The sequence below is a fragment of the Coffea arabica genome, chromosome 2e (assembly GCF_036785885.1).
Source record: "Coffea arabica cultivar ET-39 chromosome 2e, Coffea Arabica ET-39 HiFi, whole genome shotgun sequence".
NCBI classification, from domain to species: Eukaryota; Viridiplantae; Streptophyta; class Magnoliopsida; order Gentianales; family Rubiaceae; genus Coffea; species Coffea arabica.
In genome coordinates this window covers 16,565,883-16,584,906 of record NC_092313.1, presented here as the reverse complement: position 1 = coordinate 16,584,906, position 19,024 = coordinate 16,565,883, and the positions used below count along the sequence as shown (strand labels likewise).

Below are 19,024 nucleotides of genomic sequence, written 5' to 3'. Positions count from 1 at the left end.
GGAACTCTACGATGAATGAGTTTGCTGCGGTGCTCCGAAGTAGAAACTTTCCTTTTGGGCCATAGGCGAAGCGTGGACTATGGCATGCTTGTCTGGGACTTTGAAGACTGGAAAGCCAATAATGTAACCCAAAGAAGTACTCTATTTTCTATAAACTAGAGACACAACATATTTAGAGTGGATATAATCATATATATACACCGGCTCGTCCATAACAAAGGCAAAGCAATATTTATCCGACCAACATGGAAAAGAAGGAAACGGTAGTGCTATTCCCGCAGCAGTACATGTTAAAATTTACACTGAAAAAACTAATCTACCTTCTGGTGTACCATGAAATCTGATCAACATCATCTCCTTCTAGATGTTTGTTCACCATCCACCACATCCTTTTTTACTAATTGACCCCTAAAGCTAGCTCCCACAAATGGATGGAGAGGAGCTGTTTCCTGGGCTAGCCGAGGATCCTGTAAGCATGAAACGATAATAAGTTAAATAATCATCTTGAGAATTGGAATTCTAAAGAGAAACATCGACAATCTCCAAGCAATTTAAAACCTTGAAAACCTCCAGCTTTTCAATATCTCCAAACAACTAAAATTTAATAATGTTTCTCAGAAAGTCTAGGGAAGTTTATAATCAAGCAGACAGTAGCACCATCACATTAGGTGCTGGATCCCCCTCTAGATTAGCCAGTCAGAGGAGGTCTAGTCCCTTTCAGGTTTAAACCGGAAAAAAAAAAAAAAAAACTATAACCTAAATTTCTGCATTTCGTCAAACAAGCTGGCAACATCCAGTGCTTCAAACGTGCTCGCATAAATGTGACCTCAAAGTTCAATCAATTCTATCAATTGAAGTTCGAAAGCATCAGCACATGGATGACAGCCATTTCACGATGAGGAATAAAGAGGGCTCGGATTGAAAAAGGCTGAGGATGACACTTACGGCACGAAAAGGAAATTCTTCAGCTTCAAGCATATGTACAATTTGCCCCATCTTTGGTCGCTTGTTGGCATCCAAATCTATACAGCGAAGGCAAACTAACAGCACTCGCTTTAAAGCCCTTGAGGGAGGATGGATCTCAATCAGGGGGTCTAAAAGCTCTTCACCACGACGATTTGCAACCATTCCTTTGAACCAGTCAACCAAATTCATCTGAAATTTGAGGATAATTATCACAAAATAAGAAGGATCACAATGCACATTTTGAGAAAGTGTGCTGATATCTACATTTCACCGACTGAAAAGTGTATGTTTGTATGCAGTTATTCTCTTTGTTTTCCCGGTTTGGGTTTGGTCAGGTGAGGGAGGGTAGTTTTAATATGAGGATTAAGTTTTCACCTCTGCTGGTGGCCTGGAATAATCAACTGGGCTTCTTCCTGTAATTATTTCCATGAGCAGAACTCCAAAACTGTACACATCACTTCCCTCGTTAAGCATACCAGTACTTGCATAATCAGGGGAAACATATCTGCAGGAATATGCACAGGAACAGTCAGAATAAAGCTCAAGAGAGCAATTGAATCTTCAATTTTACAGCTGTGTAGCATCACAAATTCATAAAGAGTACAAATTAAAGACAAACCCAAATGTTCCCATCACTCTTGTTGTCACATAGCTTTTCTCAGATCCTAATAGCTTGGCAAGGCCAAAGTCTGATACTTTTGGGTTCCATTTTCTGTCCAGAAGAATGTTGCTAGATTTTACATCACGATGCACAACTTTGGGCTCTAATCCTTCATGCAAGTAGGCAAGCCTGTCGCAAAGGGCAAAATTACTCGTTCAGTTATAAAGTAAAACACAAACAGAAGAAAAAAGGCAAGAATAGATAAAATCAAATCAAAATTAGTAGAAATGACCATGCTTAGGGAAGAACAGGTTTAGACTTGCATTTGGTTGTCTTTACAAAATTCGATTGCTTCATCAACGTTATAGTGAAATTGAGTTAGAATTAAAGACTTGGCAATGCAAAGAAAAGTTGCTTCTTAGATTAAACAACAGCGAAGAGAAGTTTTTGATGAACATCAATATCTAATCTTTGCAAACAGGCTTGGATTGTGAGGGCCTCTTTATTTGACAATAAGCAAGTTTCTTCAATATGATTATTTCCACACATATTACAAGTACTTCACTAAGTTGCTTAAAAGATGTGTCGGTAACTCAAAGCAATGGGAGAAGTTAAAAGAAAAGTTTAGTTTGAACCTCAGAAATGCTACAAGTAGACGAATGTATCATGGGATTGTATTACATGTACAACTGAACATATCTCAGGATTTTGTGAAATAGTTGAATTAACACAGATAAATTAAAGCAAATTGAGATATCTAATACGAGCGATTATATTTGACGAAATATTAATTTAACAACTAATTAATATCATCTGAACCTTAGAAAATAGTCCAAAAAGAAGCAAAATTCCTGTGAAGTTTAATATGATATCACTAATGCATCACGTTCAAGGGCCAACTCCTTTAACTTATGTTCTAGTTAATTATGTGATAATGCAACTCGGGAATTGCTTACTTAACACCCAAATTGACAGAATTTGCGATCACTGAATAATATTCATCATACAAAGTCCAACAGTGATTAGCGAATTAGTGGAACTCATAGACCCGCGAAGCGGTGTGGTTGACTCAGAATAGTCAGATCAAAGTTTGAAATGATACTGGAGTGAGACCGTAGTGCTTATTTTGGATCTCAATCCTGTAAACACCAGAGAGGGAAATTTCTCTGTGTGAGAGTTTTAACACGTAAATGAAGGAGAAAAAAGAAGAAAGGTAGAAGATTCAGCAGTGCCATAATGAACAATAGATAGGCAATGTTGCCATGCAATTGAAGTAGGATAAGCTCACCCTCTGGCAGTACCAATTGCGATCTTCATTCGGATCTCCCAAGTGAGTGGGCTAACAGGCCCTACATCACCATGCAACCATTGCTCCAAATTACCATTATCAACAAACTCGTACACAAGCATCCTGGATGGACATTTAGAAACCCGGTCATCTAATATCACAAGTGTATTATGTATACATAACTGAACAAAGGAAGTGATGAGCAAATACCTCCGAGGACCTTCTGCACAATAACCAATAAGGCCGACAAGGTTTTTGTGTCTCACTTTGCCTATAGCCTCAACTTCCACCTTGAATTCCTTTTGTGCCTGACCCCTAGCAACAAGTATGACAAACAGAAACAAATGTTTATCTTCAAAGTTTCAAGGTTTAAAAGACATAACGCAGTACAAATCAATACCATATTATCCATGAACATTTCTTTGAAATTCTGAGAGATCACATGTTAAAGAGTAGGATAACTGTAGGACGAATATTAGACTACTAATATAATTACAGACATTCTCGAATATCATACTAAAGCAGAACAATAACAAGGACACAACCTCTCAAAAGCTCTCCGCTATCATTCTGAAAACAAATAGTCGCCGAATCAGATAGCTGTATAGTTGTGTGGATTGGTCGTTACACTGTAAAAGCTGTTAATCAGCATCATTCTGTTTTCAACTTTTATAGCCAGCTTAATAAGTAGAAATAAGGGCCTGATAGTACGACCAAACAAAAGTTGAAAGGAGGGCCTAAAATCCAAGTCCACATCATGTCATCCACTTTCCTTTCTCTTCTGAAAGTGAAGCATATAATCTTATCCACTAACAACTTCTCTTTTAGAAATATCTGTTATCTTCACTCTTCAACTTCAACTGTATGCTAAGAAATAGGAATACACATACAAGAGAAGCTGATCATCCTTCAAAAATCCAAACTCATGTCCAAAGATCGTAATAAGGCTCACATTTTAATGCAACTATAGAAACTCAACTAGAAAAGTAAAGTAAGATCAAAAGAAAAAGAAAAAGAATTCAAAAGGAAAAAGAAAGTGGAAAATAGGATAGGAGGAAAAAAAAAGGAATAAAGAAGAAAGCAACCGTTTACTTTATGCATTTCTTTAATGCGTTTAGTGACTTTTGGTCAAAAGAGACAAATACTGCCACCAGCTCAAACCTAGTTTACTACTAGGACACCACACTATAATCCAGATCTAAGAGGCTTTCATATTCTTCCATTTCCTGAAATGACCAACCCAAAAAAAAAAGGCAATCAACTGCACCAGTTAATCAAGAATATTATCGAAATTAAAATCTTGAAAATAGTTGAGCATGACATTAAAAGGGACAAAAGAAAACAAAATTAATGTGTCTTCCAAGGTGCACGCATCCAAAGAACTCAAAAGATCAGCAATGTAATCTGCAGTAATTAAATGGTGATGGTATGCAATGATAATAATTGAAATGCGACTGACTTGTTGTTGAGAAGATTTTTTACAGCCACTACAGAACCGTCCTGCAAAACACCTCTGTAAACAACACCGTAGCCTCCTTCTCCAATGACATTCTGATCGGCGAATGCATCAGTGGCAAATTCAAGCTCCTTCAAGCTGTACCATCGTCCCCACCCGAGGTTGGCCCCCTCAGTGGAAGTCGAGGTGGACGCCGTGACAGCAGAGGACGATTCACTCCTGCTGGTACTGGAGTCATTGCTGTCGGAACTGGCTTTTTTGCCCTCGGACTCAATGATCTGAACATATTTCTGGACATCTTTACTGAGAATGGGTTTGGTTTCTTTGTCCGTCGCCTTGGCAGAACCATGATCAGCATGCACAGAAGAAATCTGGGTTGGATCCGCATTATTTTTGAGTCGGGTAATATCTTTGGAAACCAGAGGCAAGAGTCCGGAAGCCTGCCTGAGGCACATCCGACGGCGTTTGGAGCGGAGAAAGAGAAAGATGAGGACGAAAAGGGCAATGGTGACGAGAGAAGTTGCAATAATGACAACGTAGAGTTTGAGGCCGAGAATGGGAGTGGTAGAGGTGAAAATGCTGGCTGGTGAATCTGCGGAGGTCTGATCCTTCTTCATGTTCCGTGGTTGGGTTGGGTTGGGTTTGGGTGGGGGAAATTGGAGAGCGGAGAGAGCGGGGTCCGTGCGGTGTACTAAACTAAAACTACTCCACTTAAGAGTGACCAGGGTAGGCCCGGCCGCATTGGATCAATGAGAACAATTATGCTTACAAAGTTGGCATGATGGAGGAGGAGGAGGAGGCGGAGGAGGGGGCGGATTCAGGCATTCCTTGGACTGCTATCAGTGTCAGAGAGTGACGATGAGAGAGCCTAGTTAAGATACAACTCCGCTCTCAACGGTTACCAAAGTGGGAGTGAGTAGTACGTAGTACCTAATAGTAGCGTGCTCCTCCATCCATAGGATGTATGTTAACATTTGGGTCTCTGTCTTCTCGCATTATTACCAAAGGGCCACTGGACGTCCGACAGACCGGTAGACAAAAGTGACTTTGCCCGTTTGTCGGAACCCGTTGTCTTCGTCCAATGACAAAACTACCCCCCTATCGTATGTGACCAAGTCTGTCGGTGCCGCTGGGCGGGCCTTTTCTTCCCCTTCCCCTAATCCAATCCGCCGTTAGAGAAATTCTCAAAGTTTAGACCCCTCTCCCTCGATTACCTTTTTACAAAATCAATGCTGCGTTCGTTGAATAAAAGCATCGAGATTAGGAACTTGCTTACTTCATATTCACAAATTTTTTTAATTTAAAAAAATGTTTGGTTTGTTTGTACGCGACGGAGATTCAAAATTTTTTTTCACTTTCAAACTCAGCCAACTCACGCCTGCATTTCTCTTCTTGTTCCCTTTTTTTTTGTTTTTTTTGGCTTTTCTTGGGAGTGGACAACTCATGCTAAATGCTCAGCAATTGAGCTTTACAAGCAGGAAAAAACAAAGGCCAAACAAATTATAATAAACTGGGATAACAATAATAAATTCAAATTCCATATTGGACTTACAAAATATGAAATTAAGAGTGCATGATAATTCATAGTGTAAAAGTTTTTTTTTTTTTTTTTTTTTTGGGTTGGGTAGATGGTTGTAATAAGATAAACAGTAGTAGTATCAAAAGCTGCGATAGATAGATAGATAGGGTGATGAAGAGGGTAAATATCAAGGAATCGGTGCACTGTGACAACGGCAAAACCTACCACGAGAATTGACAGAGAGAAAGATAAAAATCATAATGACAGAGTACTTCCGAAGACTTTGGAAACAAACGGTCCTGCCTGCATTTCAACTACTTTCCCGGTACTATGCTCAACGGAGCCCATACTACAATACAACAGTCAGTTGGAACCTCAGTCAGCGATTGAGAAAAGAGAGAAAAAACAAAAACATATTTAGTATTCTCCTACCAAACTAGCCAGCAAAAGCACAGAGCAATTGAATGAAGGATATTAGTACTAGACAGCATATATTGTGATAAGTACAAGTTATGAAGATGGACGCAGCCCTGCAGGTTGATCGGTGACTTTTTTCACGAACAAGACAATCAACCTCCACCTCATTTTCTTTCTGTCCTAACCCCATAAAGGAGCCTCGCAACTCATATTTATTCGTCTTCAGTGGTACCTCGTGGTCTCTCCTTGTATGGGCTCCATCTCTCAACTCATCATATTTCTCCTCCCGTTCTCTTGACTAAGAAAAACTAAGGCCTTGTTTGGATTGCAATTTTTCATCGAAAAATTACGGCGTTTTTCGTGATCACATTTTCCTATTACCTTTTTACCTCACATACATCAAATCGCTACAGTAATTTTTTCATGAAAAATCATGAAAAATGCAATCCAAATACAACCTAAGTGGAATAAACAGGTAGAAAATGAATTAATAGTAGGTGAGAACGAGAAGCACTTGTTAACCCGCCCTGTTAGAGAATCTAATGCGACTATGACAAGTAACAGCCAGATTACCCTTATCAATCAGCAGTAGTTGTTTCAGCATTTTATAGATTATGATCAAGCGTTTCTTTATCAACCGGGATCTACTTTTACTTCAGGAATACCTATTGAGTAATTATTTCAGCATTCTATTTATATCATGGAATAGGATAGGGAATAGAGTAAATAATTAAAATATATATATATATATATATATATATCATTGTCGTGTAAATGGACTACTTACTAGTTGATAGCAAAAAGTAAGAATGAACGGCTAGATTGATTGCAGTTGAAAGAAAAGAAAGAAACAATGGCAAGATTTTGGTGGCGCCGGATGATAAAAAGAATTGCAATGGAACCAAGTCCACCACAGAGGAAGAATATAAGTCTACATTCTTCATTTTTAGGATGCTGACATGTAATGAAATTCACACCTCGAAATACTTTGAAATTTGTACACCCCATATTCACACCTCGAATGAGGGCAGTAGCCCCTTTTTATAATTAAATCTTGTACTATCCAGTGGTTCAATTGTACATATCTGTTAACGTTTGTGGAAAAAAAGAAAAGAGGGAGGCAGGCGTGCAAGATTTTGCTACTTGACTTTTTAGCGGTTTGCAGGTGTTATTCGGGAGAGGCTATTTTGGAAAATTTGGTGACAGTCAAGGATATTATACTACGGGCTTCAAAACTCAAAAAGAACGGGGGTGGGGTTCAAGTGGTTTGTGAGCGTATTTGAAACGTATCCATTAATGATGGGAGCCTCGTCAGGTGACTCGGGCCTGGGGATACAATTACTACAACCTTGTAGGTCACGTTGTGCCTCTATCTCTGTGGTGCCAAAATTGAATCCCCCCATCCATCCTCCATAGGATCATTTAGTATTTTATTTTGCGTCAATGGAGCAGGAACACTCTCTTGAACAATGTTAAACTAGGTCTCATCCCCATGAATATTTTAATCCAATCACTACTAATATACAATTCTTTTTGTCCTCTCATCTTTCTGTTAGTTTTGACGTAAGTGTAGTGAACAAAGTGCTCGAAAATAAATAGAGTAAAAAGCACGGGGAGTCTTTAAACTATTGTGATTGTCTACTTTTAACCCCTTATCTAAAATTTGTTTTCGATTGATCCTTGAACAATTAAAATCACATAATTTAATGACTTCTAATGACTTTAAACATAAATCTAACCCGTTTTAAAGGGTATTTTTGTTCATTCACAATTGAAGTATCGGGACTAGTATCCTTAAAAAGAGACGGCCCTTCAATTTCTTCAAAAAATCCCGTGCAAATTGAGAATTGCCTTTTTTAGGACTTTTTTTAAGGATAATCATCACAGGGGAGACACCAGTAATCATCAGCAATAAATAGTTAGAATCTCCGGGAAATCATAAGAAGAAGAAGAACAACAACTAAGAGGACGGATGAAGGTGGAACAAAAGGAAATCAAGGTGAAGAGTTTGGTGGAGAATAGATCAGGAGAAGCAAAACAAAGGAAATTGTTGTGTAATGTCCCTTCAAAAATACTTCTCACTGCTGGAAAACTTTCTTTTGTTGGCTGCATAAACTTCCGATGTGTCAACAGACTCTGCACCTCCACCATTCCGATGAGGACCACCAACACATTCTCTCCATGTCTAATATTCCTGGAAAGATCAAGAGAACTCTACAGCTTTGTTGATTTCAAGTGGAATGCCAAGTACTCTTTGTCAATTCCCAAGGCACTAAAAGATCACGCAATCTGCTATTCCAAGAAGGGGTCATTGCTAATGGACAAAGAATCATCTGTTGCTATCTTTAATCCAATAACAAAATAAACACTCCAATATCCATATGTACAATCTATTGGCTATGCATTTTCAAGTTTCATTTTTACACCCTATCCTTCTTCTTCTTCAGATTCTTTAGCAATCGTTGAAGGGTTGCCTTTTTTTTAGGGTTTCTAATGGTGGTCCTGATACTTTAATTGTGAACTGACAAAAAAGCCTTTTAATTCCGGCTAGATTTATGTTTAAAGTCGCCGGAAATCCTTAAAGTATGTGATTTTAATTATTTAAGAGCTAATTGAAAACAAAATTTAGATAAGAGGCTAAAAATAAATACCGATAATAATTGAGGGGTTTCCCACATTTTTTACTCAAATAAATATTAGGACGCGAAGTGATTTTGGGACCAAAAGTCAAGGAGGTTTACTACCATTTACCCATTAAGTTTACCCATTAATTTTATTACAAAGGAATTATATTGAGTTACTAATCAATGTATATCTATTCATGTTAATTGTGTAGTCACGTGTTTCGGGTTGGGTTTGTTTGACTCCGGCCCCTTAGTTCAAAAAAAGTTATTAAGCCTTATTTTCAATAGGTTGGACAGAGTTGCATCTGAATATTAGGGTTAAATTAAATATGAGTCTAATTTGGACTTTATTAGACTCGCAATTGATTAAGGTCCGTCATATATACAATTATAATTATGTAACACACACACATATAATAACTCATATAAGTATGAATCCTCTGTGTAAATTTTGTATGTTCTATCAGTGTATTCTAGGGGTGTACACGAGCCGAGTTGCTCGCGACTTACTGTCAATGACTTGGTTTGAACTAAGTTAAACCGAGTTCGAACCGAGTCTCAAGTTACTCGAGTACACATTCGAGTTGAGTTCGAGTCAGAATTTTGCAGCTGATGGCTCGACAAGTAGCTTGTCGAGCCATATAATTTAAATAATATATATATAATTTAAATAATATATATGTATTATAATTATAAAATGACCGTTATGGGTATAATTTATACTGAATTTACAAGTAAGGTGTCGAGTCAAAAAACTTGATTACTCGATTTGATAAGGCTAGACTAAAGTCGAGCCTTATCAAGTCGAATTTCGAGCTTTTAAAAATTTTCTCGAGTCAAGCTCGAGTTTGAGATTTTCTGGTTCGATTGAGCTCGAGTATAGTTATTTACAGGCCGAGTCTTGCTCGAGTATGGTGCTACTCGAGCTCGATTCGGCTCCATAGCACCCCTAGTGTATTCACGATGCGACTTTGGATGCATGCCACGTAATTTAATGTTTCAAATTTAAAATTTACTTTTTGGATAAATAGCTTACATCTACACCTACTCATATGGAAAAAAAAAATTATACTGACAATGCATAAAAAATTATTTTCATATATATAATTTATAATTATACATTTTATAACACAAAAATATTAATAATTTACATAAGAATTTATAATAAATCATAAAATATTATGTATAATCCATAAATTTACATATATTTTGATTATGTACTCTGTTTAATTATGAATTTGGATTGGGTTCGATTTGAGCCTGAGATTCGCGTTAAAGTGCGGGTCGAATTTATACTAGCCTCGAGAGGGAAGCCCACGGATGGCGTGTATGGAATTCTTCAGTCGGCGGGTTTCCATAGGCTTCAACACCAGTTTTTTGGAATTCTTGGATTTTTGAACCCAAATTCGTCTTAACGGAGCTCACGCTAAAGGCCCAATCCCCAGTCCAGCTCATAAATTGAATCGGCTTTATGGCCCAGTTTGGACTTTCGAGTCGGCCCGGATCCCATTTCATCTATAGTGATATTTTGTGTACTTAATTACTAATGGACCTACAAAATAGTAGTATTTCTAATAAAACACTCTTATATTACCATGTAAATAAAGCTAATTCTGATTAAACAGCTGAGGATTCTTTGTTTTTTTTTTTTTCACTTAAGGGTATTCTAACCTTTCGATCAGACTAATCTCCTAAAACTGTTTAGAATCTTGTCCAAAAATACAGAATGAGGTAGCATATGAGAGTTGTGATGATCACAGAGCTCATAATTCTTTGTTGAATGCTCAATTTTGTTGGTAAATGAAACAAACCACACTCTCCCACGAAGACATGACATGCGTGCAAGACTGGCTTTGTTTAGGGTGATTGGTTCAAATATCCGTTTGTCCACCACTTCTGAAAAGGGAAGAGAGAAATGGAATGTGTATATATATATATATATATATATATATATATATATACATATTTATAAAATAAAATAAAAAAATCCTACAGACCTAATTATTGACAATGGATAAGGTTAGTATCGATGAAAATACGATGATGTCATTATCATCATCTGACTGTGTCGAGCGACAAACAGAGAATTTATCAGCACAGAGAGATAACTTGTCAAATTTGTCTTAAATGAAAGAAAATAGACGCACAGGCGCGGGTATAGCCAATTTATTGATTGCACCGCTAAGACATATTATATGACAAAGGAATCAAGAAGAGTTTGACGTTCGAAGGAGAAATTTATTGAAAATTATTTCATACGCATAGTAAGAACTATAAGAAGCTTTTACCCCAATGCCTTAGTATTATTCTATTTACTCATTTGTTTTCAAGATTCTGTATAACGAATGCTTGCTGAAATTTGTTAACATATACTGCATGTGTTAAATTTTTTAAATAAATAAAAAGTTAATTGAAAAAGTATATATATATATATATAAAGAAGAATAATCATAGTTAATATAGCGCGTATTCATACGGTAGGTAGATTAGACGTGTTAAGTAAATTTTTTTTTTTTCCAATACATCAAGTCCATATGATTTTTTTTTCAAAAAAAAAAGCTAAAAAAAAATAAATAAAAGGCATTTTCCAATACACCCCCGCATATGACGACACTCTCGTACTCCTCACTGATGGTGACATGTACTTTAGTTGTGGATAAAATCCCAATTTAACTCCGACGACGAGACTTGATTCAGTGCTGCGGCGTTTCGACATTTTAGAACGCATACATCCGGCAGCCTTTCGACTCTCTGTTTCACTTCGATTCCCTGGCGTTTCCTCAGTCCCATTCCCGTGCCCTCCTCACGAGATATGACGATAGTCGCCGGCGGCGTTGCCCCCAAAAAGAGACAACGCGTCGGAAGCAACAGCCGCTTCCCTTCCACCGTCGCCGTCATCGACTCCTCGCGTCCCGACGACTCCCTCAACGAAGTCTCTCATAAACCCTTTGGTCCCCGCCGCTCCTCTTCTTACTCTTTAATCCCCGCCTCCTCCTCCTCCTCCTCCTCCTCCTCCGCTTCCTCTTCCGCTGGTGGATTCAATGACGCTTCGACCGCCGATGTCGTCCTCCGTCTTTATGTCGAAAATTCCTCTCCGTTCCTCTCCGACGACTCTGAGTCCATCTCCGCCGTGGATCAGGCCGACGTCCAGATCTATCTCCACTCCGGTGTCCTTCGCCGCTCCAGGTACTTCTCCGCCTTATTGTCCGATCGCTGGCACAAGGAATCATGCCCTGCTGACGACGTCGTTGTTTCCTCCCCGGTCATCTATCGCTTCAACCTCGGCGTTTCTGCCACTTATGGCTCCATCGATTATCATCTCACCGTTCTTCAACTTCTCTACACCAACGACTTCTCCGACGTCGTCGATACTGCCTCCACGGCTCTCTCTTTGCTCCCCGTGGCGCTCGAATTGCTCTTTGAAGACTGCGTTAGGGCTTGCGTTCGATTCCTCGAGGCGGTGCCCTGGACCGAAGACGAAGAGAAGAAGGTTTTGGGCTTAGTCCCCTTTCTTAGCGACGAGGAGTCTCAGGAGCTTCTGGCTAGGGTTTCACCTGGTAAGATTGATTCCTCTGAAGAAATGCTTCACGGATTAATCATGTCTGCTATCCACAATCATCCCAATACGGCTTTCGCTAAGGCTTTCGTGGCCAAGTTGTTGAGGGATTTTTCGTCCAAGGAGTCTGCCAGGAGAGTGTTGGATCGCGCCTTTGAGACCAGCTTGAAGATTGTCAAGGAGTCGTTGGAGGAGTACTCGAGTCCTGATTTTCGTGGAGATCATAACGAGACTGAGGCTATCCAGAGGTTGAATTTGCACACTGCGATGACTAATGGGAGGCATTTGTTGTGGTTGGTTGAAAGGATGATTGAGCTCAGAGTAGCCGATACGGCTGCGGAAGAGTGGAGCGACCAGGCTTCTTTTACTGCGGATCTGCAAAGGGCTTTTCGCGACGATGCCTGGAGGAATATTGTGCCGGGGCTGCCCGCTGTCGTTCTTAGGTGCACTTGCAAGCTTGCCAATGCTGTTGCCACAGGGAACATTCTGGCTGCTAGACAGGTATTTGTCTTGACAACAACTACAGCACTTGCGTGGTATGGATGTATCTTAGCTTTGCTAAGCATGCCCATTGTATCATACATGTTCGACAGTAGCTACTCTTGTATTTTTTTTTTTCCCCTTCTATTCATTCTAAAAATGCATTATCCTGTTGCAATACTTCAAGGTTGTTTAATGACAACGGGACGAAGTTGAAACAACTGAGCTTTCAACTAAATCCTTGCGACTTGTTCTTATGTCAGTCAAGACCTTTTCCAGATTGACAGGACTTGAAACACTTTTTCCTGTTGATAGATTAAGGTTCTCTTGATTTGACTGTGATTAGTCAACTTACCTCGAATGGATATTTGTGTACTTTGAGTGCTCAGAATGGTTCATGCGTCTATGTTCCCTGAACAGGTTAGAATGAAGCTTGTTAAAGATTGGCTACCGGTGTTGATCATATGCAAAGAGAATGTCTCCCATATGATGTCAAGCCACAAATCACTTTACCAGGAGCTGGAAGAAACATTTCTGAGAATCATATCCACACTGCCCATGTCAGATGCCCAAGAGTTGTTGCAGCAGTGCCTCAGCTTTTCAACTCGAAATGTTGATGATTGTCCTCACTTGGTCACTGCATTTACAACCTGGTTTCGACGTGCTAATCGATCTTTGCCGGCTGAGAGCCTTCGTCAATGATGGTCTTCAAGTCATGATAGGCTTTATTGGCTACAAAGTCGATTGTCATTAGGGGAGGGACACTGCTATGTTTTGAAACTCTTATGTGTAGATGATTGTAAATTAAGCTTACTGTATGTTTGACGTCGCCCTTCAAGCAACCGGGTTCCGCTTCTTTCAGAAGAAGCATAGGGGGGTTCTTGGTGGCAACCATGCTCCTATCTGAACCAGTCTTATTTAGTATAGTTCTTGCTGACTGATATCAAAGTGGAGATGTTGTCATTACCTCACAAGAAGAGGTTGTACGCTGTAAATGATGAACTTGATCCTTTTCTGTAAATAGATGTAACTTTGTCTGCCTCCGCATTTCTTCCTTTTGTCGCTTCCCTGATTAATACTAGTCTTTAACGGGTTTGTTTTACCGTGGATCGAGCCATAGAAGTCCTGCTGCTAATTGTTCTTTAGTTTTGGTACCAATTTCAGCAGGCAAAACTGGGCACCCGACAGCTCATCAAATCACGCCAATCTTGAAGATGCTTCCCTTTGGTGTAATTCATGATTATTAAAGAAAGAGTAACGAGCATCAATTGGGATGGGAACATAATTTGGAATTCCTCCAAAAAAAAACCTACCACGTTTTCCCAGTCTTCCTTCATCTTTGCATGATTGACACGCTAATGCCCTCTCGCATCGTAATTTGAAGTAATTAACGTCTTCTTCTAATTTGAAGTAGCAGTATTTTGTGGTCGTCTGTCCTTGACGCGATTGAGAAAGTTAAAAAAATGCAGCAGTCCAATGGCCGTGTTTCGCCATTGATATATGATAATTTGGTGGTCAAGTTACCTACACAATAGTTACCGACCTGGAGCCATTGAAATATGCTAGTCTAGTTACGCACATAATCACGCAGAGTCGGAGTCCAGACGCCAGCCCAGCACTCTCTGATGCTTGGTGAAAATCTTGTCGATGGGTGGGTTTGACCATAAAGCTGTGGATGTTGAAGACGTTTTTCCAGGAAGAGCCACGCAAATTTGATAACTGGCTCGAGGTTCTTTTAATACAGTGCACATATATTATAAACATAATCTACAGAACACCGCACCCTAAAAGAGGAAAAGCACGCCAAATTCGCAATGACTAGGAGGAAGTGAGGATCATTGGAGAAGGAATTATTGCAGAGTATTAATTTGTATCTCAAACACATTTCCCTCTTGGAGTTGGAGGCCCCAAATATAGAAGGTTAGACCGTCCAGCTCCAATGAGACACGTCCGCTGCATCTCTTCTAATAGAACTAAACTTCATCAAGGACTACAAATTCACACACACATTCGGAAGTTGTATAGTTGTTCAAGGGCCTGGACTGATCACCAAGGCTGGCTATTCTGCATCATGCGTAAGATCGGCTGCAGGATACTTTGGGAAAAATTGAAACTTCATGGATCCATGCAAAAGTAGACACAACTACTAGGGTTAGTGGGGCCTTTGGAGGTAAACACCTAAGAGCTGGCTAGCTTACAGGAAAAGAACTTTATCCGGGAAGCAAGGCCCAGTCAAGAAGAGGTCAGGAGATTGTTAGGACAGTCAACAAATTATGCTTTCTTTTTTGTCAAAGCCAGTTAAGACTTTTGATAATTTACAACCCTTAATCCACAGAAAATCACAAAAGCCGGCATCAAATTATGCTTTCAATTCGACAAGAACAGACTAAATCAGAATAGCCTCCTCCTGAAGTTTCTGGTCGTTCCTTGGTAGGTTTTGACTAGCAATCCCACTCCTATTCCTACTCCAACACAAATACTAAGACCAATCCCAACGCCTACTCTTACTCCAGCATTAAACCATGACAGTTCTCCATCCCCTCCTTCTATGTACTCCGTCCCTGGATGACGGCGGCTATAATCTTCCATTTCTGGATCACAATTCTGCTGCTCAGTGACCTGCAATAACACGAAAATGTTTGATGAGCAAAGTAGCAGGGTGAAACAACTTTTTGCAATATAATTGGAACTAGGAAGTTAAATTAAACATTAAGCCCATTCTTTTAGTTCCCTGATATCATGATATAACTACCTACCCTAGTTTAGTTACAAGCAGGTCAACATCCAATGCGGGATTCAAACTACTCAATAAAATCAGCTTGCTTAATGCTTACGAGAAAGAAACGGTAAAAGAAAATGAAAAAAGAGAGAATCAGATATCTCTGAATGTTGAAAAGAACCATGGAAGTGTGCAAGTCATTTCATTTCTTAGCATGCCAGTATCGTTGCTAGGAAAGCTGCTTGTTAATTCATTATGGTAATAACAGAGTATACATAAGAAAGGAACTCCCTATGCCTATGATTGAAGCAGGTTTCACACCATTAGATTCTTAAAAATTGCTGTGTCTTTGTCCTTAGGTGTTTAGGAATATGCAAGGTTGTATTTCAGTCGGAATACTAAGACTGTTGAACAATAACCAAATGTCGTGCTTGCAAATTCAGCAAGGATTTGAAATCATAGACAAAAACGACATCACTATGTCGATACCAAATTCAAATGATTGTAGCTAATGAATTTATCAACCTGCATTCCGTGTATAGATGATGAGTCATCTTTCTGGTTTGCAGTTGTCTCATGTTCTGGAATCGAATCCAGCATTGCCTTCCTCATTTGCTTCCTCTTGTGACCAAGCTGCAGAGCCTTAGTCAGTATAATCGGACAACCTGAAAAGCAACCAGCTACGTAGACTTCGATTGATGGCGAGCCTGACTCCAGGTTCATGTACTGATTTCCCTTGAGGAGAACAGAGCCAACTGGTAAATCCGAGTCGCAATTCAAACTCCAACACCGGTCGTGATTTCTTGAATCTGCGCCAGTAAAGCCGTCACTATTACACAGTTCTAGTGCTCCCGACAGCACAAGAACATCCTTGTCAAAAACCTCAAGTTTCACACTCCCTGTCGTCCTAATACTGTCAGTACTCACGAAGGTAACTTCTTCAGATTTCTTGTCTATCCTATCTCTTCTTAATAGGGTTGATACGCCATCCGAATAGATGCCAGTTCTAACACCATTTACTTCCAGAAGGGTATTGCAGTCCAGGGGAACGTGATTTAAGGTAAGATACTGGGGAGTTGAATCATCGATCTCACATTTGCTAACCCTGACATAGAAAACTCTCAAATCCAGCCAAGATAAAGAAGTCGTGATGCCGCCGGACAGGTGCTTGTAGTGCCTTGGACTAGCAGGGTGGCAGCCATCCTCAGCCACTCCATTGCCATTCTGTTTCCGGTGAAAATTCCCCATGTTCCTCAAAAGGAAATAAATCTCTCTCTTAGTGAAATCCATCAAGGCTCATCTTCTTTGATATGATGGCTTTAAACTCCTCATCAAGAAACAGACCGGCAAGAAAAGATAACCTGTAGAAATGTCAAGCACGATACGAAAGCCACTCAGAGCCAATAGTTCAATTGCCACAAAAGAAAGGAGGGAGAGTAGAGGGACGGAGAAACTTCCAGTTGAAAAGTCGCGCACTACCAAAATGAAACTCGTTAGAAGAAGTAGGAGAACCAACGAAGAGGGAGAGGAGCCTTTCCTAAAAGGAGGTGGAAGCCTCAAGGTATGTATTGAAAGATAGAACCTTGAAGAGGACAAAGAACGCGTCACATAAAAATGAGTCCAAAATTTGTTTCCTTTATTTGAGTCTGAGCAGCAGAAGAGAAGCAAACCACAACGGAAGCTGAGAAACAGGAAAAGAAAAGCAAGGAGCAACTTTGACAGGTAGGAGAAACTGAAAGCACCAGCAGAAGTACACAGATAACAGCGTTGCAATTCCCTTCAAGAGATAAATTCCTAATAGAGAGTTGAATCACAGGCAAGAGAATTTAGAAGCTAAGAAAAAAGGCCCTGCAGAAGGCCCTTGTCCTATAGGTAAACGAGGTTAACCTGTTTTCTACCAGTAATTTCTGGTCATAGAATCATAAGCTACTAAAGTGAAGATTAACATAAATCCCATTTATAAAGTGAATAAAGAACAATTGAATCAGAACTTGTGAAAGAAAATAAATTCTTAAACCTCTAGAGATTCAGGATGTAGGAAACAGTAATTAAAGCTGAATGCTATTTTGCTTCAGGATGTAGGAAACAGTAGTAATTAAAGCTGAATGCTATTTTGCTACTAATTAAGTGCGATCAGAGATATTCACAAACTAGAGACGATGATAAAGGAGAAAAAGAATTACCCCGTACTAGTAAATCGCAAGCACATTCACTAAAGGACAGAATCATGCTCGTCATACCAATATGAAGAAACAAACAAAAGTCTTTGCAGGTTGTGCAGTGGGAGTGTGCGTGTTTAGATGGCTGCGTGCATAAACACCTACAGATCCAACGAAACTACAACCACTACTAATAACACACAGGCTGCTCCTTGATTCCGTTACGTGGTATACAAACATATGGCACAACTACTCACCAGCCAGACGCCCACCACAAATATCTTCGCTTCCGATGCAACTCTCGGCTTGATGAGTCACAGGCCTCTGTTTTCCAGTTCTTCAACTTCCAAATATGAATAAACAGTGGAAACCACTCCGAGAAGTTCTTTGTTTGAAAGCTATTTTTCTTTAAAAAAAAATTTTTAACACATCTTTCAATCACCTCTTTAACGTCACGTCACGTACATCAAATTAAATTCCTACCGCATATTTTTCTGCAAATAGCAATCAAGTCAATTCTCCGACAGGAAAAGAACAGAAATACACAAAGAACGCACCAGCTAACTCAAACTACATAATGTCAGAAAATAGGAACAACCCAAGTGCTCAAATTTCACACTGAGAAATGGGTTGTCCTCTGTCTCTGCTTTTCCGATGTTGGTAGAGGTACAGAATCAATCACACGAGAAAACATTTAATTAAACTAGGTGGGGTGGTTAACAGTAAACAAAACCAAACAAGATGTAACGTTTCGTTTGGTTCTTTCTTTATATTAATATGTACACGTACATTACTCCCTCTAATATCCCGGGTTTGAATTCTAATCTCGCTCCCATCAAACAAACAAACAGGAAAAAAAAAACTCTAATCACACGACTAATCAAAGACGGTGAGGAAATAGACGACGCAAATTGCATGTGTTGTTAGTGCAAATAATGATGGAGATTTGGAAAAAGTGGACGTGTCTAAGATTTTTGAGTATCTTATCCTGAAGAGAGAGAAGATGTGAAACGAGATGGCATGGGGGGAGAGGCCAGCACCCAGCAGAGAGGTTGACAAGGCCGATGATGCAGTGAAAGGGATGTGCAAATTGAAATGCCATTATCATCATATCATATCGGATTTGGAGTTTGGACGACTTGCATGCATTTCAAACAATTACTGCTACACGGCAGAGAGGTCTACTCTACTCTACTGCAGTAACTACTCCCTTCAAAACTGGGAATGAAGCACGCCGAA

At 39.6% G+C, this 19,024-nt stretch overlaps 3 protein-coding genes across 6 annotated transcripts; 1 reads left to right on the top strand and 2 right to left on the bottom strand.

Moving 5' to 3' along the window:
* Positions 1 to 171: 171 nt before the first annotated feature.
* Positions 172 to 5,277, bottom strand: LOC113726315 (probable receptor-like serine/threonine-protein kinase At4g34500). Its single transcript, XM_027249961.2, has 7 exons — positions 4,315 to 5,277; positions 3,066 to 3,170; positions 2,856 to 2,978; positions 1,586 to 1,756; positions 1,342 to 1,471; positions 946 to 1,155; positions 172 to 467 (listed from the first exon to the last, which is right to left on the bottom strand). Exons 1-7 carry the CDS (start codon positions 4,926 to 4,928, stop codon positions 351 to 353), a joined length of 1,470 nt encoding a protein of 489 aa, XP_027105762.1. The 5' UTR covers positions 4,929 to 5,277; the 3' UTR covers positions 172 to 350.
* A 6,221-nt stretch (positions 5,278 to 11,498) lies between these two features.
* On the top strand, positions 11,499 to 13,948 carry LOC113731289 (BTB/POZ domain-containing protein At3g05675-like). Its single transcript, XM_027256463.2, has 2 exons — positions 11,499 to 12,928; positions 13,328 to 13,948. Exons 1-2 carry the CDS (start codon positions 11,684 to 11,686, stop codon positions 13,607 to 13,609), a joined length of 1,527 nt encoding a protein of 508 aa, XP_027112264.2. The 5' UTR covers positions 11,499 to 11,683; the 3' UTR covers positions 13,610 to 13,948.
* A 788-nt stretch (positions 13,949 to 14,736) lies between these two features.
* Positions 14,737 to 19,024, bottom strand: LOC113726317 (uncharacterized protein At1g01500-like). 4 transcript variants are annotated; one of them, XM_072079348.1, is made up of 4 exons: positions 18,043 to 19,024; positions 17,106 to 17,208; positions 16,152 to 16,987; positions 14,737 to 15,526 (listed from the first exon to the last, which is right to left on the bottom strand). In XM_072079348.1, exons 3-4 carry the CDS (start codon positions 16,914 to 16,916, stop codon positions 15,299 to 15,301), a joined length of 993 nt encoding a protein of 330 aa, XP_071935449.1. In that variant the 5' UTR covers positions 16,917 to 16,987; positions 17,106 to 17,208; positions 18,043 to 19,024; the 3' UTR covers positions 14,737 to 15,298. The 4 variants fall into 4 exon arrangements, with proteins under 4 accessions (XP_071935449.1, XP_071935448.1, XP_071935447.1 ...); XM_072079347.1 differs by having other exon boundaries at positions 16,152 to 17,307; XM_072079346.1 differs by having other exon boundaries at positions 16,152 to 17,208.

Excerpts from the sequence above, each read along its gene's own strand:
- LOC113726315 (XM_027249961.2), bottom strand. The coding sequence starts at position 4,928 with ATGAAGAAGGATCAGACCTCCGCAGATTCACCAGCCAGCATTTTCACC. Across the intron at positions 2,979-3,065 it reads TGTGCAGAAGGTCCTCGGAG|GATGCTTGTGTACGAGTTTG; the intron begins GTATTTGCTCAT and ends ATGTCCATCCAG. Across the intron at positions 1,156-1,341 it reads ATTCCAGGCCACCAGCAGAG|ATGAATTTGGTTGACTGGTT; the intron begins GTGAAAACTTAA and ends CTCAAATTTCAG.
- LOC113731289 (XM_027256463.2), top strand. The coding sequence starts at position 11,684 with ATGACGATAGTCGCCGGCGGCGTTGCCCCCAAAAAGAGACAACGCGTC. Across the intron at positions 12,929-13,327 it reads ACATTCTGGCTGCTAGACAG|GTTAGAATGAAGCTTGTTAA; the intron begins GTATTTGTCTTG and ends TTCCCTGAACAG.
- LOC113726317 (XM_072079347.1), bottom strand. The coding sequence starts at position 16,916 with ATGGATTTCACTAAGAGAGAGATTTATTTCCTTTTGAGGAACATGGGG. Across the intron at positions 15,527-16,151 it reads CATCTATACACGGAATGCAG|GTCACTGAGCAGCAGAATTG; the intron begins GTTGATAAATTC and ends GTGTTATTGCAG.